This window comes from Oncorhynchus nerka, linkage group LG17 (genome assembly GCF_034236695.1).
Source record: "Oncorhynchus nerka isolate Pitt River linkage group LG17, Oner_Uvic_2.0, whole genome shotgun sequence".
In the NCBI taxonomy this organism is placed as follows: Eukaryota; Metazoa; Chordata; class Actinopteri; order Salmoniformes; family Salmonidae; genus Oncorhynchus; species Oncorhynchus nerka.
This window is the reverse complement of record NC_088412.1, coordinates 15,676,522-15,704,048: the sequence shown is the minus strand read 5'-3', so window position 1 is coordinate 15,704,048 and position 27,527 is coordinate 15,676,522. Positions and strand designations below refer to the sequence as shown.

General features: G+C 43.6%; 1 protein-coding gene and 1 long non-coding RNA gene across 8 annotated transcripts in view; one reads left to right on the top strand and one right to left on the bottom strand.

Annotated features, from left to right (window-relative positions):
- The window catches only part of LOC115144769 (GRAM domain-containing protein 4-like), a 49,211-nt gene that overhangs the window by 8,518 nt on the left and 13,166 nt on the right, over positions 1-27,527 (bottom strand). For 5 of the 7 annotated variants that reach the window (XM_029685820.2, XM_029685823.2, XM_029685819.2 and 2 more), the window contains 12 exons: positions 24,082-24,202; positions 11,944-12,067; positions 8,543-8,622; positions 4,332-4,464; positions 3,199-3,224; positions 2,913-3,004; positions 2,495-2,586; positions 2,346-2,394; positions 2,150-2,221; positions 1,546-1,589; positions 1,341-1,450; positions 564-718 (listed from right to left, as the gene is read on the bottom strand). In XM_029685820.2, the coding sequence (XP_029541680.1) occupies positions 564-718; positions 1,341-1,450; positions 1,546-1,589; positions 2,150-2,221; positions 2,346-2,394; positions 2,495-2,586; positions 2,913-3,004; positions 3,199-3,224; positions 4,332-4,464; positions 8,543-8,622; positions 11,944-12,067; positions 24,082-24,202 (1,098 nt within the window). The remainder of the gene's footprint in view (positions 1-563; positions 719-1,340; positions 1,451-1,545; positions 1,590-2,149; positions 2,222-2,345; positions 2,395-2,494; positions 2,587-2,912; positions 3,005-3,198; positions 3,225-4,331; positions 4,465-8,542; positions 8,623-11,943; positions 12,068-24,081; positions 24,203-27,527) is intronic. The other 2 variants (XM_029685821.2, XM_065002995.1) reach the window with 1 other exon arrangement.
- LOC115144770 (uncharacterized) lies at positions 18,319-22,767 on the top strand. The gene is made up of 2 exons (XR_003865865.2): positions 18,319-18,640; positions 22,352-22,767. It is a non-coding gene; the product is annotated as an uncharacterized LOC115144770 (long non-coding RNA).

The following is a 27,527-nucleotide window of genomic DNA, read 5'->3' as shown; positions in this document are numbered from 1 at the left end:
TCCCATGGTGTTTATACTTGCATACTATTGTTTGTACAGATGAATGTGGTACCTTCAGGCGTTTGGAAATTGCTCCCAAGGATGAACCAGACTTGGAGGTTTATAATTAGTTTTCTGAGGTCTTGACTCCCTCTTGACTTTCCCATGATGTCAAGCAAAGAGGCACTGAGTTTTAAGGTAGGCCTTGAAATACATCAACAGGTACACCTCCAATTGGCTCAAATTATGTTAATTAGCCTATCAGAAGCTTCTAAAGCCATGACGTAATTTTCTGGAATTTTCCAAGCTGTTTAAAGGCACAATCACCTTAGTGTATGTAAACTTCTGACACACTGGAATTGTGATACAGTCAATTAATCTGTCTGTAAACAATTGTTGGAAAAATTAATTGTGTCTTGCACAAAGTAGGTGTCTTAACCGACTTGCCAAAACTATAGTTCGTTCACAAGACATTTGTGGAGTGTTTGAAAAACAAGTTTTAATGACTCCAACCTAAGTGTATGTAAACTTTTGACCTCAACTGTACATGTATTACATATAACAGTATATAGTCTGAGACATACCCGTCTGGACAGTGTGGCGCCCCCACGCTCCTTCAGCTGGGGGTCTGTGGGCAGGCTGGTCCAGATGATGTGGGGCGTGTCATACTTGTCCCTTAGCTTGGGACAGCTCCTAAACAGGAAGTCGATGATGAAGAACTTGATCCCTGCATACAGCCCTGGAGAGGTGGCACAAGGAAAATGGATGAGAGGTGGCACAAGGAAAAGGGATGAGAGGTGGCACAAGGAAAAGGGATGAGAGGTGGCACAAGGAAAGGGGATGAGAGGTGGCACAAGGAAAGGGGATGAGAGGTGGCACAAGGAAAGGGGATGAGAGGTGGCACAAGGAAAGGGGATGAGAGGTGGCACAAGGAAAAGGGATGAGAGGTGGCACAAGGAAAAGGGATGAGAGGTGGCACAAGGAAAAGGCATGAGAGGAGATACACCTCCATGGATCACGAGGATCTCTCCATTAATCTTTTTTTTCTCAGTGCTTGGGGCCATCACTGGGTAGGTATAGTGGCAAGTCAATCGAATGTATTTACAGATACCCAGCCTAAAACCACCAAAGAGCAAGCAATACAGAAGCATGGAAAAACTCCCTAGAAAGACCGGAACCTCGAACGAAACCTAGAGAGGAACCATGCTCTGAGCGGTCCTCTTCTGGCTGTGCCGGGTAGAGATTTAAGAGTACATTATTCAAGAATTTCAAACGTTAACAGATGACCAGCAGGGTCAGACAATAACCATGGAGGATGTTCTGATCTCAGGTCATGCGAGGTCATTACATATTGTACCAACCCATCATGAAGCCCATGAGTTTGTAGGGTAGGAGACAGGAGCAGATGAAGGCCACCCACAGACCGATGTAGAGCTTCTGAGTGATCTCAGGATGGACCCACATGAACAGGCTGAAACACAGGGGCACACAAGGATACAAAGTGTGAAACAAGTTGGTTAACAACCTTAAATAAACTGGAAACACACACACACACACGTCACTCACTTCTTTATTTTCTCCAGGACATCTGCCATCTTTCCAAATAGATTCTGTGAAGAACACACACATTTGTGAAAACAGCACACCAGCTTAAGAGAGCAACACCTCACATCACAAAGTAGATGTCATCTTTTTCTTCTCTACCCTATTTCGATCATGTCTCATCGCTGCAACTCCCCAAAGGGCTCGGGAGGTTGAGGCATGCATCCTCTGAAACATGACCCGCCAAACCATGCTTCTTAACACCCGTCTGCTTAACCCGGAAGCAAACAGCACCAACAATGTGTCGGAGGAAACACTGTTCACCTGACGACCGAGGTCAGTCTGCAGGCGCCCCCGCCCGCCACAAGGAGTCGATAGAGTGCGATGAGACAAGTAAAGCCCCCCGGCCAAACCTAACCCGGACAACACCGGGCCAATTGTACACCACCCTATGGGACTCCCGATCACGGCCGGTTGTGATACAGCCCGGGAACGCACCAGGGTCTGTTGTGACGCCTCTAACACGGCAATGCAGAGCCTTAGACCGCTGCGCCACTTGGGAGCCCATCTCTCGCCCTTTCTAAATCAAAAGGTGAAGACATGATCAAATCACATGATCACAGCTCACCTGTGCTTTTTGAGCGACATCAAGAACTAACTGGAACTTCTCTGAAACAGTCAGATCCTCCTTTGGTGGATCCTGGGAAAAGAGGAAAGTTACATCCAAAACTATTCCCCCCCAAAGCAGGTATTGTTCTGGTAACACCCAGTGCCCCCAAATTGGACCCCCTTCCCAAAAGAGGTTTACATCATACACTTCTTACCGCAGGTTCAGAGATCTCCGGCACAATACTCCACTGGATCCTCCAACCTCTGAGAAGAAAGCGGAGAGAAACATGTTTGACTCATTTCACAAGCAAGTTCATTGTTCCACTGGACAATAGGTGATGCACATTGCAAAGAGGTAAGCTACCTGGAAATGAGGTAATTCAAGGACAGCCTGAGAATGGCTAGGAAGAGAAACAAGGGGATGGCCCAACCGTGCCACGCTGCATTCACATAGATCTGTGGAAAACAGAGAGGGAGTGGGGGAGGGAAGAACAGGTCACACAATCTACCATCGCTAGTCTATAACCCATACCAAGTATGGTCATCTCGTTACTATGCAATAGATATTATATACTGTACTCATGCAGATGCCAATAAAGAGAGAAATTTTAATGTAAATCTATAAACAAATATATATATAATATATATGTATATAATATATATGTATATAATATATATAAATATATATAATACACACACACACACGGGGATAGAGATATTGATCTTCATTGCTGGGATCTTTCATACGCTGTGATAGTGTGTGTGTGCGTGTGCACACTCACAATGAAGGCAAAGGTTGACGTATACACGGAGTGCCAGCTGGATAAGGCAAAAAGGTTCCTCTTGAAGTTAGTGACAGGTTTGGCACCTCGCTCTACAGAGGAATACAAAGTATTGACCATTAAAGCACAATCAGAGACTGAGACAAAAATCTATTTATTATTACAAACACATTTTTCATATTCCGATTTTCTGATTCTGATTCTGATTATATTTCAGAATATTCATCAAGATACCCCTGACAGAGTGTGATTGTTACATTTTGTCCACTAAATGTACAGTACTTACTGAGTCGTCTCATGTTTTCAGTCAATCTGAGGACAGGGGATAAGAGAAAGGAGTTTGATTCAACTAGAACTCTGCATGACAAAATCATAAACAATGTAAGACAAGCACAAACAGAACTAGATATGTTTTGGTGGAGAAAAAGTACAAAATTATCTTGCTGCATTTAGGCATCATTCTTGAGAAAGTATGTGGTGCCTGGAAGAATCTCTTGTCTCAGAAGGTATTTTTGTCTGCCTCTCTATCCCATCTCCCCATCTCTTTCAGCTTCCAAAACTAACATCAAGGCCATTTCAACTGGTGCACAGTGAATGCTCCTTCCTTCTCTTCCCTCCCTCTCTACCCTCTAATATGTACTTGGATAAAGTTACAGCCAGGATAGTTTGAGGCAGGCCACCCATGACTCCACAGGCATGGTGAACACAGTGTTCTCTCCCTCTCTTCCTTCTCTCTTTCTCTCGCACCTCTGTCTATTGTACTTGTATTCAGTACGAATCCCCATGACTCCAGTCTACGTCATTCAGGAGAGGACTGAGAATTGGAGAAAGAACCGGAGCCCTAAAAACTGACACCGGGCCAGTTGGTGCAGTTCCACTCAACAAGGTCACGGTATGAACTGTGTAGGGAGAGCTGATCCTTAATCAGTCCTAAAAAGCGAAGAACAAAAAAAAAGGCCAGCTGCAATGCCCTCAGCCCACCACCAGGGGTCAGACAATCCTCCCACTTCCATAACACCATGGTTACAACCTCTGCTGTGCTGAAAGCCCTGGGATTGGCTGTAGGTTATAATATTAGGCCAATCAGACATCAGGGTGAGCTCATGAGGACAGTAGTTCCCATCATGACTGGCTACTTTACGGTGGGTGCTGATGAATAGCATGCTGACAGACTCTAGGCCCATTACAAAGCCATCAGTTTTATGACCCTTCTCTAAGCAGCATGTACTGTGTCCTTTGAGCCGGTTAACCTGATGACTACAGTGGCTGGCTGGTCGTCCACGCTGATCAAACAAGAGGAGAAAGGCCGAGGGGAGCAATTACAGAGGAAATGATGAAGTCAGAATCCAGAGTACATCATTTCTCAATCGGAAAGCATTGGTTTTCTGAGGTCGTTGTGGTTATGGGGGCAGTTCTCACCTCTTAGCGCTTAGCGGCTCCTCTGGCTCCACCGTGTTCACCTCCGGCTGGAAGCGGAAGTCCTCGATGTACGCTCCAAACCGGTCGTACAGCCACGTCTGCAGCCGCGAGTACATGGTCTCCTTCTGCTTGTCTGCAGAAGAACCGATTGGATATTGTTAGACCTCGTTTTGTTGAATCAAGTCTGTTAGAGCTGGGTTGCAACAAAAGCCTGCACATCCTTTCCAGGACTAGTGTTGGTGACCGCTGCCTATACTGTAGGAAATAACCATGTTGTTTGAAATGGAAATACATTTGACCAACTCAACATTACCCGACTTATACTTATAGTAGCATCAAATGTTATGAGCACAACACTACTGTGTTATTTTGCTTAGGCCTAAGTTACAACACTACTGTGTTATTTTGGTCAGGCCTAAGTTACCACACCACAGTGTTATTTTGGTCAGGCCTAAGTTACCACACCCACGGTGTTATTTTGGTCAGGCCTAAGTTACCACACCCACAGTGTTATTTTGGTCAGGCCTAAGTTACCACACCCACGGTGTTATTTTGGTCAGGCCTAAGTTACCACACCACAGTGTTATTTTGGTCAGGCCTAAGTTACCACACCACGGTGTTATTTTGGTCAGGCCTAAGTTACCACACCCACGGTGTTATTTTGGTCAGGCCTAAGTTACCACACCCACAGTGTTATTTTGGTCAGGCCTAAGTTACCACACCACGGTGTTATTTTGGTCAGGCCTAAGTTACCACACCCACGGAGTTATTTTGGTTAGGCCTAAGTTACCACACCACGGTGTTATTTTGGTCAGGCCTAAGTTACCACACCCACGGTGTTATTTTGGTCAGGCCTAAGTTACCACACCCACGGAGTTATTTTGGTTAGGCCTAAGTTACCACACTACTGTGTTATTTTGGTCAGGCCGAAGTTATTTCAGTTACATCAGTATTTCTTAATCTGCATCAAAGTGTATCCGAACACCCTTCTCTCTCACCACATGCTGAATTATCACTAGTGCATGTCTCTGGAACCAATTAACTAACAGCTCTCTACCAGACACCTCATTCAAATGAATAGCAGCCCGACATCACACCCAATTAAAATAGACAACACTGCTTATTCCCCTTAGACACCTCACACGTGTACCATTCAAATCTGCACCACAGCCTCCCTGTTTGGAATATAGAAGAATTAAGAGTGGCTGAGTGGACGAGCAATGTGGTGGTCAGTCTTCCTACAGTAGGCAGACGGGTAGCCTCCCAACTCCCACAATGTTAACATCGGTCTGGGATTTCCGAGACTATGGTGGTGGGTTTTGGAGGGAGAGTCATGACAAACGGTTAAAGTGTTTACGTCTGAGGTCAAGCATAAGGCCGCACACTGAATTCTTACATCTGAAAATACACTGAACAAAAATATAAATGCAACATGTAAAGCGTTGGTCCCATGTTTCATGGTCTGAAATAACAGATCCTAGAATTGTTCCATATGCACAAAAAGCTTTTTTCTTTCAAATTGTGTACACAAATTTGCTTAAATCCCTGTTAATGAGCATTTCTCATTTTCCAAGATAATCCAGCCACCTGACAGGTGTGGCATATCAACAACCTGATTAAACATCATGATCATTACACAGGTGCACCTTGTGCTGGGGACAAAAGGTCACTAAAATGTTCAGTTTTGTCTCAACACACTGCCACAGATGTCTCAAGTTGAGGGAGCATGCAATTGGCATGTTGACTGCAGGATTGTCCACCAGAGCTGTTGGCAGAGAACTGAATGTTAATTTCTCAACCATAAGCCAACTCCAATGTCGTTTTAGAACATTTGGCAGTACGTCCAACCGGCCTCACAACCGCAGAACACGTGTATAGTGTTGTGTGGGTAAGCAGTTTGCTGATGTCAACGTTGTGAACAGAGTGCCCATGGTGGTGGTGGGGTTATGGTATGGTGTTTGCTGATGTCAACGTTGTGAACAGAGTGCCCATGGTGGTGGTGGGGTTATGGTATGGTGTTTGCTGATGTCAACGTTGTGAACAGTATGGTGTTTGCTGATGTCAACGTTGTGAACAGAGTGTGGGGTTATGGTATGGTGCCCATGGTGGTGGTGGGGTTATGGTATGGTGTTTGCTGATGTCAACGTTGTGAACAGAGTGCCCCATGGTGGTGGTGGGGTTATGGTATGGTGTTTGCTGATGTCAACGTTGTGAACAGAGTGCCCATGGTGGTGGTGGGGTTATGGTATGGTGTTTGCTGATGTCAACGTTGTGAACAGAGTGCCCATGGTGGTGGTGGGGTTATGGTATGGTGTTTGCTGATGTCAACGTTGTGAACAGAGTGCCCATGGTGGTGGTGGGGTTATGGTATGGTGTTTGCTGATGTCAACGTTGTGAACAGAGTGCCCCATGGTGGTGGTGGGGTTATGGTATGGTGTTTGCTGATGTCAACGTTGTGAACAGAGTGCCCATGGTGGTGGTGGGGTTATGGTATGGTGTTTGCTGATGTCAACGTTGTGAACAGAGTGCCCCATGGTGGTGGTGGGGTTATGGTATGGTGTTTGCTGATGTCAACGTTGTGAACAGAGTGCCCCATGGTGGTGGGGTTATGGTATGGGGAGGCATAAGCTACTGACAATGAACACAGCGGATCTATGGCAATTTGAATGCACAGAGATACGGTTACGAGATGCTGAGGTCCATTGTCGTGCCATTCGTCAGCCGCCATGACATGTTTCAGCATGATAATGCACGGCCCCATGTCACAAGGATCTGTACACCATTCCTGGAAGCTAAAAGTGTCCCAGTTCTTCCATGACCTGCATTCTCACCAGACATGTCACCCATTGAGCATGTATTGGATGCTCTGGATCAACGTGTACGTCAGCGTGTTCCAGTTCCCACCAATATCCAGCAACTTCATCAAATCTTTGAAATGATTGCATGTTGTGTTTATATTTTTGTTCAGTATACTTAAATCTCTTGTGGACAGACAAAGGCATAACATAGGATGGTATCGTAGCGTCTTGTCAATATGGGATGCGACGAATAACAAGGAAGTTTGTTCCCGAGACCCCAAAAGATTGTCACCGATCATTTGGACAAGTCACAATTTCTCAGGTGTTCGCATCTTTTGTTTTAGAAATGGGACATTTGGCCCATGCATTGACTGAGGGTTTCTGTTTAAGGTGGTGGAGACTTTGCTAGTGTCATTAGTATCTTATCTCATAATCTAACCTGACGCAATTACGCCAGATTTTTGTTCTGGGTTTCCGAGAATAGCAAATACCTGAATAGGTTGTCTGACAAGAAAAGTAAGCAACCATTGTAATTGGGGCTTTCAGGTAAATGTCATTTCTAGGGCAGTCCCAGACAGTCCAAGACATTCTCCATACGGTGAAACATCTTATTCACTACAACGTTTTAAAAAGCTACAGCTTGCAGTAGGCCTACATAATGCATTTTTATGAACCATACTAGCCTATTTCTTGTGGGGCAGGGACAATACCCACTTAAGGAGTTAAAGCAGCCACTAGAAGTACAAAGAAAGCCTCATTTGAAAACCAGGCTGACTGAATTAAGTGGAGAACCCTGGTGTGAGAAAATCTGGATTTGAGCATGGCCACAGGGGAGTAGAAAGGCAAATGCTCCACAGCCACATTCATACACCTTATAGAAATGTGTGACATTCCCTAGAGAGAGAGAGAGAGAGAGGGATGCAATTCATCACACATTCCTCTTCCTCCTGTCCCCACACCTTCACTGGAGCACTCCCACTTACACACACTTCCTGTTTGTGCTGCGTGTTGCACACACACACCAGCGTAAGTGACACACACACACCAGCGTAAGTGACACACACACACACACACACACACACACACACACACACAAAGAGGCGAGAGATTGTTTTTTGATGGGTAGTGAGCAGAGGCTAAGAAAAGGACATCGCTTCAACTGTAACTCCCACACAGAGAAGCCGATCCCTGAGATTCAGAGAGCTGAAAAGATGAGACGAGTCACTCCATCAACTCTTCTCCATTCCGAGGCCTTATTAGACAGGTCAGGTGAATTTGAAAAGGTGAGGGAGGTGGAGTGTTAAGGCGCTGGTGGCCTCTGTCTAATGACAGACATTCTAAAGATGTGTGAATGAGCTCGTCGGTCATGATTCTAATAACCTGTGCGTATCTTTAGCCGTCTACAATATATACCCGTTTCTGGCTGACCTGTACTGTTGGCTGTGGGAGCTGCAGGTGTTGCTCTGGGTGGCTGTGGTGCGGAATCTTCTGATCTAGGAACAGGAGAGACAAAGCATTAGTAGTAGGTAGAGCATTAACCATGGCTTCAGAAAAACACATTACCTTATTGAGACATTATTGTGCCAGACAAGTGAATGCAAAATGATTCATAACAATATTGGTTTCACTTATCAGTGATCACAAAAGAAAATAAATGAGACGTCATCTTAACGTTTTTTTCTAGCCTTCAAAGGATTGACACAGAGGGATTTTTCCATATAAAACAAATTGAGACTTCACAGACACAGATGTGATTTATACTTAGACATATGACATTAGAGACCTTTGGGTTTAGTGTTACAAAGGCTAGGGTATTGAGGGAGTCACTATGTGCATGAATGCTTATTGGCAGCCTGGCTCGGCCTCTTGACATATTCCCAATACCCAACTCAAGGGAGAGGCTCTATTTTTAACAGGGACAAGACATAGAGACCGACACACACACACACACACACAGGGACCGACACACACACACAGGGACCGACCGACCCACACACAAACACAGGGACCGACCGACCGACCCACACACAAACACAGGGACCGACCGACCCACACACAAACACAGGGACCGACCGACAAAACAAACACACAGAGAGACCGACCGACGCACACACACAGGGACCGACAGACAAACACACACAAACAAACAGGGACCGACCGACACACACACACACAGGGACCGACCGACACACACAAACAGGGGCCGACCAACACACACAGGGACCGACCGACACACACAGGGACCGACCGACCCACACACACAGGGACCGACCGACCCACACACACACACAGAGACCGACTGACCCACACACACACAGGACCGACTGACCCACGCACAGGGACCGACAGACCCACACACAGGGACCGACAGACCCACACACAGGGACCGACAGACCCACACACAGGGACCGACAGACCCACACACAGGGACCGACAGACCCACACACACACACACACAGGGACCGACAGACCCCACACACACACACCGACCGACCCCACACACACACAGGGACCGACAGACCCCCACACACACACACAGGGACCGACAGACCCCCACACACACACAGGGACCGACAGACCCACACACACACAGGGACCGAACGACAAACACACACAACACACACACACACACAGGGACCGACCGACCCACACACACAGGGACCGACCGACCGACCCACAGGGACCGACCGACCGACACACAGGGACCGACCGACACACACACACAGGGACCGACCGACACACACACACACACACACACACACACACACACACACAGGGACCGACCGACACACACACACACACAGGGACCGACCGACACACACACACAGGGACCGACCGACACACACACACACACACACACACACAGGGACCGACCGACACACACACACACACACAGGGACCGACCGACCCACACAGGGACCGACCGACACACACACACACAGGGACCACCGACACACACACACACAGGGACACACACACACACACACACAGGGACCGACCGACACACACACACAGGGACCGACCGACACACACACACACACACACAGGGACCGACCGACCGACACACACAGGGACCGACCGACACACACACACACACACACACAGGGACTGACCGACACACACACAGGGACCGACCACACACAGGGACCGACCGACCCACACACACAGACAAATAAACTTTGACTTGATTTTGAGTTGAGCGGTTGTAAATCCCGCTCATCGCTCATGGAGCTCCACTAAATACCGCTCCACTAAATACCGCTCCACTAAATACCGCTCCACTAAATACCGCTCCACTAAATACCGCTCCACTAAATACCGCTTCACTAAATACCGCTCCACTAAATACCGCTCCACTAAATACCGCTCCACTAAATACCGCTCCACTAAATACCGCTCCACTAAATATCGCTCCACTAATAAATACCGCTCCACTAATAAATACCGCTCCACTAAATACCGCTCCACTAAATACCGCTCCACTAAATACCGCTCCACTAAATACCGCTCCACTAAATATCGCTCCACTAAATACCGCTCCACTAAATATCGCTCCACTAAATACCGCTCCACTAAATATCGCTCCACTAAATACCGCTCCACTAAATATCGCTCCACACTTCACCCAATGTAACCATCTATTTTTGTGACTACTTGGACCTACCATTTGGTTTTGAAGTATTGAAACCAAATGAAAAGTATTATAATAAACATGAAAAGGTGAATGTAAGAAGAGCTCATCATTTTAAATAGGCCACATGTCATATTAAACAGCATATCAACTCTAAATAGGTCAGGAGCCAGACAAGGAGCCTAAGAAAGAACCAAATGAATTATTCAGGCTATATTATTTCAATTATTTCAAGGCTATAGCTTACAAAGAAATACATTGTGACACTAGGCTGGTAAGGAGTCAGGGACATTAAGCGCTCAGCATTTAAAAACATTTTGTTGTATTAAATCATTATGGTCTATAAATTGTGCATATCAGCTGTGACTTATTAAGAATGAAATACACATTTAAAAAAAAAAAACGTATTACTCATTTTTGCCTGAATCTATTTTTAGAGTCTGTGGCATCAGGCTCATGCGATGGTTCCTGGAGAGCCAGTCAGCAGTGGAGAATATCCTCTCCACGCTTGCAGAGCCACTCGTGATGCTAAACACCCCTTTTGGCCAAGCTTGCCAGGCTGGGTAGGGATGCGTGTTTTTTAAAATTATTTATAGGCCTCTAGGTTTGTATAATTCAATCAAAACGGAAAGCTCTATTACGGCCGATTGTATAGATAATAGAAAAAAAATGAAGGGAACTTAAGAGAACAGATTTTATGTTTATAAATAGTTTGGTACATTGACACAATTATCTATTAATTAGCTACCCACCTCGTTCCTTTCTTTAGAAACTGTCTTTTCAGATTCCACAATGATTCTTTAGTTATGGACATTACATCACCGCACTCCCCCACTTGGTCCTCATCTTCGGAAGTCACTTTGATTTTGCACCTGTGTGTTTTATCAGTTTCTTTATGAAAATATTTAGCGAACTCCATGATATTAGCTAAAGCACGGGGCTATAGCAGCACACAAGTAGACTACAAATGCACGCTGGGCCGGGCATGCCCTGAGCTCTTGATGTGAGCACTACTGGAGCGAAATTGGAGCGGGCTAGAAGGCCAACGCTCCAGCCTTTGGAAATCTCGCTCAGTGCTCCAGTCAAATCGGGAACGCTCCGCTCACACACACACAGGGGCCGACACACACAGGGGCCGACACACGGAAGCCAGCAGTAGAGCGTCTGCGCACATGCCTCTTACCTCATTTTGAGAACTTCTAAGTTCAGTTTCTGTTCCAAGTCCAGCCTTTTCGATCTCTCTTTCTCCAGTTCATGTTTCAGTGTCTCTATATTGGTTTCTTCTCGAAGTTTCCTCAATTCCTCCTCTGAAAAATAGAGCAATGAAAGCACATCAGTTTGGCTCAGCCAACACATATTTCCGACTGTTACCACCTAGGTCTTGGTGAGTCACTGCCACAGGCACCTGTCCAAACTTGTCCATCTTAAGTCACCGATATTGATCAATTAGCACAGTTGATGAGGTTACCGGTGGAATCAGATGTGGTTGGAACTAAAATAAGTACAAGCTGAACTTTAGGAACAGGGTTGCCTAGCCCTTGGAAAAGATGTTTGGCCATAATTATGTTTACAGTCCCCAAATCATTGAGATGTTATTTGACCGAGCAGAGAGGGGGAAAGGAAGATGAAGTAAACCTTGTCTCATTCAGAACCGGTTGTAAGTCATTAAAAATGTATGTAGCACAGAGTTCTGCCAGAGAACACCTCAAACCTACTTTATCACTGTAATTGAACTAAGACCGTAGACAAAGTGAAATGTCCTTTTCATAAGGAATGTTCCCCCCATGACCACAGTATAACATGGTTCTCACAGAAAACAATGTTCTCAAGTAGACTCTTTCTCATTCTCTACTTCTGTAATCAGCAAGATAAATCATGATTTGATTGGATTTTAAAGCGGTGGTGAAAGCAATTAGAACTAGGTAGACTGGTAGGCAACAGGGTACCAACTATGTCAACTGTCTTGGTCCCTCAGTTAGTTGACTGAGGAGAACGCCACGGGCCGGAGGCTAAAACAAAAGCAGTCACTTCCAGACCAGCTTGTGGTCCTTCAGTTTCAGAATTACAAGACGTTAGATTGGACCTCTGCAGAACAGATTTGGTCAGGCAAGGCATCTGGAGTATGTGTGGCATGATTTAAAATGGCTTTACTCCTCACGAGTCCGCTCCTTTAGAGGTTGGCATTGAAAAGGGAACATTCTCATGAACCCATTCCATAATGTGTCAACTGTGACGTATAGGCCAACTCTGGTCCACTTTGCATCTCATGATTCAGTTGGTGAGAGGGGGACAGAGAAGAGGTGTAAAATAATGGAGGGAGATAGTGAAAAATAAGACCAAGGCCAAGAGAGATACTAAGGAGGAGGGGGAGGAGAGGACAGGTGAGAGGAAAGAGTTAGTGCAGGAGAAAGAGAAATTAGAAAGAGCTAGTATTTGCAGCTACTGGATGGCCCCCAATCTGTTCACTGTACTGGGAGAAAGTTCACCTCGCAAGCTCAACAGCACAAGAAACTGATAAAGGACCTACTAGAGGGAATGATTGATACCGGTGGTAAAGTTGTAGGTTGAGCAACGCCGGAGCATGAAAGTGACTGCATGCCTGTTATAACAGCTTAGTGTTGTTACCAGCTTACCACAAGGTTACCTGGGACAACAGCAGCCTGGTTAATAATTCAACACAGCTAGAGCCTGCTGCAACAAGGGTCACAGTCTTAACCCTCTAAGCTTGGGGGGGTTGTTTAAAGATGGTCATACCAAGGATTATTTAGCTAGTCGAATTCGATTTTTAAGACCACTTAATGTAGAAAACAAAAAAAAATATATATATATACACACATTTATTGGATGAAACATTGAATTTGGCATTAATGCTATTAGCCAATAGAAACCCACTGAATAACAGATTCAATACATGGAAGAGATAGTTCCCCCCCCAAAAAAAAAATCAAAAAGAAGATTGTTCTGAAGTGTCGGTTCTATATCTGAGAGATATCAGAAAGATCAGGAAACAATGTCATTTTAAAACGTATTAAAACATTTTTTCCCCCCATTCATTTATCACTTTATTTTAGGCACTAAACTATCTAGATATATACTTCCATTCATTTATCACTTTATTTTAGGCACTAAACTATCTACATATATATACTTCCATTCATTTATCACTTTATTTTAGGCACTAAACTATCTAGATATATACTTCCATTCATTTATCACTTTATTTTAGGCACTAAACTATCTACATATATACTTCCATTCATTTTTATAAAACGGTACCGGGGACCTTCAGACAAGTCTTGTGGGCGTCCTACAGCACCATGGCGTCCGTGAGTCTAATCTGTCAATAGAGGATCATAAATTGTACAAATTGTAGGCTAAGGGTTTTAAAGAGACACTTTCTAACCTGACCAAGCTAAAAGAACGATACAGGGGATGAGGCTTATCATTGTTGTTGTGTATCATTTACAGTTGAAGTCGGAAGTTTACCTACACCTTAGCCAAATACATTTAAAATCAGTTTTTCACAATTCCTATCATTTAATCCTAGTAAAAATTCCCTGTAGGTCAGTTAGGATCACCACTTTATTTTAAGAATGTGAAATGTCAGAATAATAGTAGAGAGAATTATTTATTTAAGCTTTTATTACTTTCATCACATTCACAGTGGGTCAGACGTTTACATACACTCAATTAGTATTTGGTAGCATTGCCTTTAAATTGTTTAACTTGGGTCAAACGTTTTGGGTAGCCTTCCACAAGCTTTCCACAATAAGTTGGGTGAATTCAGACCCGGATGTCCTAGCCGTGTCTGAATCCTGGCTTAGGAAGGCCACCAAAAACCAAGAAATTTCCATCCCTAACTATAACATTTTCCAAATAGATAGAACTGCCAAAGGGGGCGGAGTTGCAATCTACTGTAGAGATAGTAAGACGGATCTCTGCAGGCTATCTAGGTCTGTGCCCCAAAAATTTGAGCTTCTACTTTTAAAATCCACCTGTCCAGAAACATGTCTCTCACCATTGCCGCTTGCTATAGACCACCTTCTGCCCCCAACTGTGCCCTGGACACCATATGTGAATTGATTGCCCCCCATCTATCTTCAGAGCTGGTGCTGTTAGGTGAACTAAACCGGGAAATGCTTTAACACCCCGGCCATCCTACAATCCAAGCTTGATACCCTCAATCTCACACAAATTATCAAGGAACCTACCACCCCGAATCCGTAAACACGGGCACCCTCAGAGATTATCCTAACCAACCTGCCCTCCAAATACACCTCTGCCGTCTTCAACCAGGATCTCAGCGATCACCGACTCATTTCCTGCGTCCGTAATGGGTCTGTGGTCAAACGACCACCCCTCTGTCAAACGCTCCCTAAAACAATTCTGCAAGCAAGCCTTTCTAATCGACCTGGCCCGGGTATCCTGGAAAGATATTGACCTCATTCCGTCAGTAGAGGATGCCTGGTTATTCTTTAAAAGTGCTTTCCTCACCATCTTAAATAAGCATGCCCCATTCAAAAACTGTTGAAACAGGAACAGATATAGCCCTTGGTTCACTCCAGACCTGACTGCCATTGACCAGCACAAAAACATCCTGTGGCGTACTGCATTAGCATAGAATAACCCCCGCGATATGCAACTTTTCAGGGAAGTTAGGAACAAATGTACACAGGCAGTTAGGAAAGCAAAGGCTAGCTTCTTCAAACAGAAATGTGCATCCTGTAGCGCAAACTCCAAAAAGCTCTGGGACACTAAAGTTGCTCCCAAGGATGAACCAGACTTTTTTTTCTGAGGTCTTGGCTGATTTCTTTTGATTTTCCCAAGATGTCAAGCAAAGAGGCACTTTGTTTGAAGGTAGGGCTTGAAGAAGTACATCCACAGGTACTAACCGACTTGACAAAACTATAGTTTGTTAACAAGAAATTTGTGGAGTGGTTGAAAAAAACAAGTTTAATGACTCCAACCTAAGTGTACGTAAACTTGCGACATCAACTGTAGATTACAAAAATTATTATTTTCACATGACTAGTGAAATTCACTCTACAGTGGATGATTAATTTCATTACCTTATGAAAACATGCTAATAAGAAATTACATTCACATTTTGTACACAGCTGGAAAATATAAATTTTCAGATATTTCCTGTACCTACCACACAACATCAAGCTAATTGGAAAATCTGCCACCATAGCAACACAACCTATGACACCCTCTGTGGAATGTTTGCAAGTTATAAATATTCAAATGTTCCCCTTGATGAATGAGGAACAAAATTGAGCATAGCAACCCATCCACCTTAGCAGGATATTGACATCATGGCTAAGTTCTTCTGTCGTCATAGTTACACTGTTTTAGGATTTCCCCACAGCTTCACACAAAAGAGCAAAAAGCCCAGTTGTTCACATCAATTCCCAACCATCTTGTAAGCGACAACTTCAGCCCAGAAACGAAGGAGCTGATCAAGGCCTAGGTGATCGTTCTTCATTTAAACATCTGAATAGTAGGAGTCATCTGAAGGCAGAAAACAGGTTCTTACTCTTTAGCGCATCCACATCCTAATGTATCGTTTGTTTCCTGCTACATCAACTGTGACTGGGCCACCATGAGACTGGGGTAAACCACATCCTCTTCCTGGTATCACATCGCATGGAAGTATGTGAATGTACTGAACGTAACTGACATGTTGAATCCATTTCAAATATGACCCGTCATCAAACCAAAAAAAACGGTTTCTAAAGAGAGAACGTTCTGGCCTACCTCTTGTTGAGTGAAACGATGTTCACGCCCTTCTCTTGATTGTGACATGCTTTTCAAAAAAAGAAAGCTACATTAATTTCCTTTCAAAGAGGACTAAAGAACTATCAAGGACAAAAGTGCATTCCTGTAGAGAAAACACATAGGAACCTAAAACAAATATACTCAAACTATCCAATCAAAAGGTGGATGAAATAAATGCATGGCTAGTATAGATATTAGATATTCTCCTCAGATGTGAAACTGGAGTGTGTTGAAGTATTCCTATTTCATTAAGGATCCACATTAGTTTCTGCCAAGGCAGCAGCTACTGTCCCTAGGGTCTAGCAACATTAAGGCAGTGTCCTCCACTCTAAAAGACGAGCTCTCCCTCTTAGCCTCCAATTCTCAACTTCTCCAATGGGTTTGGCCCCCATAAAGCCCTACTGTACAAGGCTTTTTCTGGTCAACCCCTTCAGTCATATAGAAACAGACTGCTTTTTCTGAATGAGTACCGCACGGCATGCTAACCTGCTAAACAGTAGCTGCTGGGGTTGCTGCAGAGCCAGGAGGGAGAATAGGAAGCCATGTATGCCCCGGATAACATAGTTATGTAAGTCAAACATTTGCATAGAGGCCTTTATTTAACAATGTGCCAGAGAGCATCCTCTCATTATCACATGCATGGCTTCCCATGCCTGGCCAAGCCTCTGGTTCAGGGGGACAGGGCACTCAGTTGCCACAGTTCTGTGTATGTTTCTACAACAGCGAGTGTTTTAGTAGCCAAATAGGCCCATATCTAAGACATTTAATCTCACTTTAGATTTTTCTGAGCCAGCGGTTGGTTTTAAAGTGGTTGTACCCAGTTTCTAATATAACTGAAATGCATCTCCGACTTTCTGAATTCTGCTATCTCACAGTGCCTTGTTTTGGCTAGCTGCCAACACAAGACAATTTTTCTTAATGTCTCCAACACGCTGTTGAGGTCGCTCTCGTCTTTTATCATAGTATAGTAAATGTCCAAATGTCAGTTTCACTGGACACCTACTGGTATGGTAAGGGAGGTGCTGTATCTTTAACACTGGCCAACAGGGTAAACACGCTTTTTACTACTGTTACACAGGCTTGTTAGAGTTCGGTATCTAGCCTGTAATGCTCTACTAGGTAGAATTACAATAGTGTTCTATGTGAGATCTTCGCTTCATTCATAAAGCTATGTATTGTAACATATTGGCGGTAGATGACAGGAGAAAAATCATACAACCATGACCAACTGTCCCAGGATCAGTGTCTGACAGATAGGCCTACAGTGGGTATAAACATGTGAGTCAACAGACCAATGCCTGCCAGGAAATGCAGCATCACTTCACACCCAAATACTTTCCCCTGAGAAACCTGAGCTGTCTGCCATGCTTCACAACAAGTAAACATCGAGTGGGATAACATCTTCAGGCCAGCCTGGAGATTCCTTAGGTATCGCTATGCAACCTCACCCAGGCATTTCACAATGTTACACAGGAGGAGGTGGGCTGATGTGACTCTCCCTTGTTCTGGCCTGGAGCCAGAGACTAGCAGAGGAACCTGGAAACAATCCTAACTGGTTCTGCCTCATGGCACCAAAGGACAGTTACTTGTTATCCACTCCACATCCCCTGATATCTCTGGGGGCAAGCTGTTATATAAAAAGTGCAAAAGAACCTGGGATACTTTACTAGCAATGCTTACAAGAACATAATCCATAAATAACATCTGATACTGCTACTACCCCATCTAAAATAACTACAACCCCATTGTTGAAGGTGTAGCCCTGATTACACTGGTCCCACCCTTAGCAGCTTTGGCAGAAAGTATTTTCAACCCTGAAAAAGGGGGAAGTAGGGACTCTGCTCCGGCGTCTTTCTACACACGACCAAGCGTGTCAACAGACGAGGTTGGCTTCGAAGACTATAAAAATGCATTGTGGTTTCTAGCCAGCATAGGTTAATAATTACCAAGAGCAAGGGAGTGGACATATATAGAACACTACTGAAGAAACCATTCGTACTACTGCTATCCTCCAGTTACTGTACCAGTGGACCAGAAAAAAGAGACACCCAATGGCCCTTCAATGCCTGGCTGCCTTTCTTCGGAGTGGAGTAGCTTAAGTAATATCCTCTATTAATAACCACTGTTTTTATTTACTGGCACAGTAAGAAGGTCCGGGGCTGACCTTTCATGTCCTCCCTCGGTGCAGAGCCCTCAGGACGAGCGAGCACGCGCGCCCACACACACTGTCGGTGCCCCTCAAAGTGGACGATCGCCTCCCTACATGATTACTTCTTGTGAAGTGCCACATTTTATTTACAATTTTGTGAAGTGCGGAGGTCACTCTAGGATTTTCATATCAAGACAGCAAGGAGGAGGAAAAATAATAGAAAATACACATTTCTGTCTCTCTCTCTGTGAGGCTCTTCCTGTGGCAGGTTGTGTAAAATGACAGATTACGAGTGAAACCCAAGCTATTTAGGGGAAATGGTAAACATTATCAAAAACCTATTCAAATACAAACACTAAAGCAATGTGAATGTTATCCATCTCAAAAGGGTAGGCAACACTGTTGTATGTGCAGTTGTAGAGGGTGATGATATCACAAAATGGACTGTCTGTTAGACAAATGTATTGATCGCGGGGCATATTGGCCTCAATTGATCAGCAATGTGTGTGCTGTTCATGTAAACCTCACTGCGGTCGTAAACCTCACTGCGGTCGGGTATGTTTAACTTTTAAGATGCACTATGCAGAAATCACACCGCAATTTCCTGGTTGACAAAATTCTAATAGTTGCTCAAATTCAGTCTGTGACAAAATAAGCAAGTATAGTGTAGACTAGAGAATCATTGTACCATCTAAACCGCTGTTGTATACAGTACCTGACCAAAAGTGTGTGGACACCTGCTCGTCGCACATCTCATTCCAAAATCATGGGCATTAATATAGAGTTGGTCCACCTTTGCTCCTATAACAGCCTCCATTCTTCTGGGAAGGCTTTCCACTAGATGCTGGAACATTGCTGCAGGGACTTGCTTCCATTCAGCCACTCAAGCATTAGTGAGGTCTGGCATTGATGTTGGGCAATTAGGCCTGGCTCGCAGTCGGCATTCCAATTCATCCCAAAGGTGTTCGATGGGGTTGAGGTCAGGGCTCTATGCAGGCCAGTCAAGTTCGTCAACACCGATCGCAACAAACGATTTATGAATGGACCTCACTTTGTGCACGGGGGCATTGTCATGCTAAAAGGGCCTTCACCAAACTGTTGCCACAAAGTTGGAAGCACAGAATCGTCTAGAATGTTATTGTAAACTGTAACGTTAAGATTTTCATCCACTGGAACTAATGGGCCAAGCGCAAAACATGAAAAACAGCCCCAGTCAATTATTCCTCCTCCACCATACTTTAAAGTTGGCTCTATGCATTCGGGGAGGTAGCATTCTCCTGGCATCTGCCAAACCCAGATTCGTCCGTCGGACTGCCAGATGATAAAGCATGATTTATCACTCCAGAGAATGCATTTCCACTGATCCAGAGTAAAATGGGAGCGAGCTTTACACCACTCCAGCCCTCGCTTGGCAATCTTAGGCTTGTGTGCGGCTTTTGCAACATGTCCCTGATTGAGTCTGTAATACCAACATGTTTCAAGCAGACTACCATAGTCCCTGTGCCCAAGAACATTAAGGTAACCTGCCTAAATGACTGTAGCACTCACGTCGGTAGCCATGAAGTGCTTTGAAAGGTTGGTAATGGCTCACATCAACACCATTATCCAAGAAACCCTAGACCCACTCCAATTTGCATTCCGCCCCAACAGATCTCTATTGCACTCCACACTGCTCTTTCCCACCTGGACAAAAGGAACACCTACGTGAGAATGATATTTGTTAACTAGAGCTCAGTGTTCAACACCAAAGTACCTTCAGAGCTCATCACTAAGCTAAGGATCCTGGGACTAAACACCTCCCTCTGTAACTGGATCCTGACGGGCCGCCCCCAGGTGGTGAGGGTAGGTAGCAACACATCTGCCACGCTGATCCTCAACACTGGAGCCCTTCAGGGGTGCATGCTCAGTCCCCTCCTGTACTCCCTGTTCACCCATGACTGCGTGGCCAGACACGCCTCCAATACCCTTATTAAGTTTGCAGACGACAACAGTGGTAGGCCTGATCACTAACTACGACGAGACAGCCTATAGGGAGGAGGCCAGAGACCTGGCCATGTGGTGCCAGAATAACTACCTATCCCTCAACATCACTAAGACTAAGGAGATGATTGTGGACTACAGGAAAATGAGGACCGAGCACGCCCCCATTCCCATCGACAGGGCTGTAGTGGAGCAAATTGAGAGCTTCAAGTTCCTTGTTGTCCACATCACCAACAAACTAGAATGGTCCAAACACACCAAGAGGGCACGACAAAGCCTATTCCCCCTCAGGAAACTAAAAAGATTTGGCATGGGTCATGGGTCATGCCTCATGTATTCTGCGCAGGTGACATATAAACTTTGATTTGATACCTGTATTTGGGGAGTTTATGTTCAATCGGGTTCAAGTACGGGCTCTGGCTGGGCCACTCGCCAGAAGCCACTCCTGTGTTGTCTTGGCTGTGTGCTTAGGGTCATTGTCCTGTTGGAAGGTGAACCTTCACCCCAGTCTGAGGTCCTGAGCAGGTTTTCATCAAGGATCTCGGTACTTTGCTCCATCCATCTTTCCCACGATCCTGAAAAGTCTCCCAGTCCCTACCGCTGAAAAACATCCCCACAGCATGATGCTGTCACCACCATGATTCACCTTAGGGATGGGCCAGGGTTTCCTCCAGATGTGACGCTTGGCATTCAGGCTAAAGAGTTCAATCTTGGTTTCATCAGACCAGAGAATCTTGTTTCTCTTGTTTCTCATGAGAGTCCTTTATATACCTTTTGGCAAACTCCAAGAGGACTGTCATGCCTTTTACTGAAGAGTGGCATCCGTCTGGCCACTCTACCATAAAGGCCTGATTGGTGGAGTGCTGCAGAGATGGTTGTCATTCTGGAAGGGTCTCCCATCTCCACAGAGGAACTCTGGAGCTCTGTCACAGTGACCATTGGGTTTTTGGACACCTCCTAGGTGGCCAGCTCTAGGAAGAGTCTTGGTGGTTCCCAACTTCTTCCATATAAGAATGATGGAGGGCAATGTGTTCTTGGGGACCTTCAATGCAGCAGCCGTTTTTTGTTACCCTTCCCCAGATCTGTGCCTCGACACAATCCTGTCTCGGAGCTCTATGGACAATTCCTTCGACCTCATGGCTTGGTTTTTTTCTCTGACATGCACTGTCAACTGTGGGACCTTATATAGACAGGTGTGTGCCTTACCAAATCATGTCCAAATAATTTAAATTTACTGTGTATTCCAATCAAGTTGTAGAAACATCAACGATGATCAATGGAAACAATTTAAATGATAATAGCAAAGGATCTGAATACCTATATAAATAAGACATTTCTGTTTTCTATTTTTAATACACTTGTAAACATTTCTAAAAACCTGTTTTCGCTTTGTCATTATGGGGTATTGTGTGAAGATTGATAAGGAAAAACATGTAAATCAATATTAGTTTAAGGCTGCAATGTGACAAAATGTGGAAAAAGGGAAGGGGTCTGAATACTTCTCGAATGCATCTTCTCCATATAACCAAAAATATTGTATTTTTTAGCTGGTGTACAAAACCGAAAGTAAAAGACGCACTAAAAACTTAGCAGGAAGCATAGAAATAGCACATCACAGATCTACCACTTCTTAGACTTCCTTTCAATGAGTGTGTGTTTCACTATTTTCTGATCATCATAGGGCTAATCTCCTGCGCATGCCGACACCCTAAGAACTACAAGAGCTACACCCTAAGAACTACAAGCCCTAAGAACTACAAGAGCGACACCCTAAGAACTACAAGAGCTACACCCTAAGAACCCAAGTCTTATTTTCTTTCCATATCTGATCTTTTTTTTCTGACTGCCCACACTCAGTTTTACATGTGACCCCTATCAGATGTGTGCATTCACATTGATGTAGCCTCTGAAGTATCACACATACTCAATTCTCATTTCCTGTCACTGTTCCTTTCAATTTTGTGTAGTTGTTGTTGTGGTAACGGCAGGTCATGTGCTAACAATCTGAGTGTCCAGACTGAGGTCACATACGGAGCATCAGAATTGTTTCTACTAAATGTGTATGTGATCAATAAAATGTTATTTGAATGAATGCAAGCATGACTAAGTCGCTTTGGATAAAAAGAGTCTTCAAAATGGCATATATTATTATTAAATGACCGACTCATCAAAGCAGAAAAGGACAAAGCTGATAATTTACTCAATCACTGACCACCTCCCTGAAGGCTCATGGCAAAGCAGGGCCAGGGCTCAAAACAAGGCAGACAAACAGCAATCCCTTTACAAATCTACAAACTGCTCATCTCACAGTCATTGGATAATCAACTTCAGTACCAACTTTGGAAATCTGATTATTAGAAAAAGACTCACTATATACACATGTGCTTCAGTAGAGCAGCTACAGTACATTTGGCGATTGCACTCTTTCCATTAGTACCCTTTGGCGCTAGACAGAGGACAATGGGCTCTGCAATGAGAACCAGCCACCAGCCCATACTGCTGACATACAGCCTGCATCCCAGATGGAGGAGGGCTGAGGTGAAATGAAGGCCACACACCACTTCTGTACTTCCATCTCCTCAATGTGTTGAATAATATCATGGTATTTTGGGGATATCCGGGTATTCGTAATAGATGCAACATCAAATTGTTGTAAAGAAGCTAGATAGCCAATACATATGAAACAGCCTACCTGTTGGTTGATCATTGTGGCCTAATCCTTCTCATTTAGCCAATCTAATTCTGTCATTTTGATTCCATTTTGCATCGATTAGAAATCTCCCACTTAACTTGCTACACATGGATTGAGCTACATGTGAAATGTGTGTAGACTATCGGTATGTCTATTTAAAATGGGGCACACTCAAAAACTCTATTTTATAAAGATGACAAATTTAATGGTGTATCCTTGTAGGCTACGTAGCAATGTCACAGATAACTTTAGACAAAGCATTTTCATTGTTAAAATAGGCCTATATTTTTTTTCTCTCTAAAAAATGAACACTCTACCAAGTAATCAAATACTGTTCGGATATTTGAATAACTGTGCCCATTCTTATATAGGACTATAGTCACTCACAGATATCACTGTAGCTAGGTCAGTGATCATACTAAGCTAAAGTTGATCTAATATAAAAGCCAGATATAAGAGGGCTATATGAGCAAATGCAATTCTGCAGCTAGGAAAGCCCTGAAGGCGAGTCCAATTACATTTACACACACATCCTAATGGGTTCACCAACTAACAGACAACTTGACATGAAAGACAGATATCCAAAGCTGCTTTGTGTATTGCTAAATCAACAAACAAACATGAAGAGATTTTCCCTTTTTGCAAATCAAAATCTTACTGCTAGAGGTTTTACTAACTTCTCCTTAAACCTAGACTGAAAAAAAATGTGAAATACTCACGTAGGAAGTGCTTTTCCAGTAAGGCAATTTCCAGGTGGCCTTTCACCTCATTGAGTCCATCTGTCTCAGTCCTCTGATAGTCCTGGATGGCTGCGGCCATAGCAAGTGTCCCCGGACCAGCCTGGATGTGGGCACACACACACACAAGAACACGCAGTGAGGAGAGAAGAATAACCTCCCTGCCAATGTGAGCTACTGTAGACTCTGGTTCAAAACACCTGCACACAGCACCTCAAAATTCTCTCACACACATAGATAAATGCAGGCACGCTGACTGCAGAAGATTCCATTTCACCTTGCAGTTTCTCCCTGCACCATCCAGCCTAGCTCAAACTGCAGTGTAATTGTGTATGCAGACTATCATCTGAATCATGACCCCACACACAGAGAGAGAGAGAGAGAGAGAGAGAGAGAGAGAGAGAGCGAAACGAAGAATATTGTGAAAGTACACAAGGATAGCCACAGAGTTACATTGAGATAGTAACTAGTGTTGGTACTGTGCTACTCAAAAAGAGGGGAGGAAAACATCTAGATGACTTTATTTCAGATTCTCTCAGCAGGGGGATAAGAATAAGAATAAGCAAAGACAGCTTGTGTCAGAAGGTGGGAAATCAGGGCACTTTAGTAACGATGAGTGGGAGAGGAAGATACCACAAGCCCAGCTCTGATTAAAAGGTCTCCTCTCAGATTAATAAAGCTAGTACGTTTCGACAAGGGATATTATAATTCGCTACTGTACTACAACGTACTGTGTAATTTATTAATGAATAAGACTCGTCAAAGCCAGGTCTCAGTCTTCCACTATTACACTGAAACAAGTTAGAAACAATGACTGACACGAGAAGAATATTGACATTGTGAAACATGTCAGACACACATCCCTTACGGACCTTTAAAATGACAACCAGAACAAAACATTCCATTCATACAATTGTCTTCAACATGAACGTCTGTGCACCGATAAGGTGTAGGTAGAAACTGCTACATGATGTTAATCAATGATTGCATACGGCACATATTTTCCAAACTCTATTTTAGCGTAGAATATGCCATATCTAGGCCAGTTTTAAGGCTACTTTAAGAGTGCAATTACGATGGGAAAGTAGTGCTTGTCTGCTCTGTAAAATGTAGTAATAGGAGTACATTAACACCATCCCTCGCACCATTACCCAGAGAAGCAGTGACCCAATTCACTAAGTCTGCTAATTGAGAAATGGGCCCTATTAATGTACATTCGTTTATTCCATCTGTGTAAATTAGACCTTACTGTTAATTATATGTACCCCATAAAAGTACAACAAAACGAGTTAAACAGTGACATTACAGGCCTGCTATGCCTACCTGTTGGTTGATCATTGTCGCCTAATCCTTCTCATTTAGCCAATGTAATTCTGTCATTTTGATTCCATTTTGCATTGATTAGAAATCTCCCACTTAACTTGTTACACATGGAGCCTCTGTAGCGCCACTTGGATTGAGCTACGTCTGAAAAGTGTGTAGACTACCTGTATGTCTTTTTATTTTTTTTTTATTATTATTATTATATTTTTTTTTTTAAATGGGGCGCACTCAAAAACTCTATTTTATAAAAATGTCAAATTTAATGGTCTACCCTTGTAGGCTATGTAGCAATGTCACAGATAACTTTAGACAAAGCCTTTTCATTGTTAAAATAGGCCTGCTGTGGAGGTAAATACAGTGGCTTGCAAAGGTATTCATCCCCTTGACATTTTTACTATTTTGTTGCATTACAACCTGTCATTTAAATGGATTTTTATTTGGATATCATGTAATGGACATACACAAAATTGTCCAAATTGTTTCCAAAAATTCAAAAACGGAAAAGTGGTGCGTGCATATGTATTCACCAACTTTGCTATGAAGTCCCTGAATAAGATCTGGTGTAGGGTTGCAAAGGGTTGGACATTTTTGGGTACATTTCTGGAATTTTTCTGGAAATTTTCCATGGGAAGTTATGTGGGTTTTAGCTTGCTTAATTAACCTCTTCGAGATAGGGGGCGCTCTTTTAATTTTTGGATAAAAAACGTTCCCGTTTTAAACAAGATATTTTGTCACGAAAATATGTTCGACTATGCATGGAATTGACAGCCTTGGAAAGACAAAACTCTGACGTTTCCAAAACTGCAAAGATATTATCTGTGAGTGCCCCAGAACTAATGCTACAGGCGAAACCAAGATGAAGTTTCATAAAGGAAATGCCCCAGATTCTGAAGGCGCTGTGTTCCAATGTCTCCTTATATGGCTGTGAATGCGCCAGGAATGAGCCTGCGCTTTCTGTCGTGTCCCCCCATTGTCTGCAGCATTGTGACGTGTTTGTAGGCATATCATTGGAAGATTGACCATAAGAGACTACCTTTACCTGGTGTCCCGCCCGGTGTCCTGTGTCGAAATTATTGCGTAATCTGTAGGTCCATGCGCGTTCCATTTCTTCAGAAGAGAAAGTAAACTGCCACGATGGATTTTATCGTCGATAGATATGTGAAAAACACCTTGAGGATTGATTCTAAACATCGGTTTGCCATGTTTCTGTCGATATTATGGAGTTAATTTGGAAAAAAGTTTGCGTTTTAATGACTTATTATTTTATTTTTTTCCTTACCCAAACGTGATGAACAAAACGGAGCGATTAGTCGACACAAATAATATTTTTTGTAAAAACGGAACATTTGCTATCTAACAGAGTCTCCTCATTGAAAACATCTGAAGTTCTTCAAAGGTAAATGATTTTGTTTGAATTATTTTCAGTTTTTTTGTGGAAAATGTTGCTTGCTGAAATAGAGGCATAATCCTATGCTAGGCTAATACTAATACTAATACTGTTACACAAATGCTTGTTTAGCTATGGTTCAAAAGCATATTTTGCAAATCTGAGATGACAGTGTTGTTAACAAAAGGCTAAGCTTGAGAGCAAATAGATTCATTTCATTTCATTTGCGATTTTCATGAATAGTTAACGTTGTGTTATGCTAATGAGCTTGCGGATAGATTTACACAATCCTGGATACAGGTTTTTTTTCGTAGCTAAACGTGACGCAGAAAACGGAGCGATTTGTCCTAAACAAATAATCTTTCAGGAAAAACATTTGAACATTTGCTATCTGAGAGTCTACTCATTGAAAACATCCGAAGTTCTTCAAAGGTAAATGATTTTATTTGAATGCTTTTCTGGTTTTTGTGAAAATGTTGCCTGCTGCATGCTAACGCTAAATGCTACGTTAGCTATCAATACTGTTACACAAATGCTTGTTTTGCAATGGTTGAGAAGCATATTTTGAAAATCTGAGATGACAGTGTTGTTAACAAAAGGCTAAGCTTGAGAGCAAATAGATTCATTTCATTTCATTTGCGATTTTCATGAATAGTTAACCTGTTAGTACTCTAGGGGCAGTATTTCATTTTTGGATAAAAAGACGTGCCCATTTTAA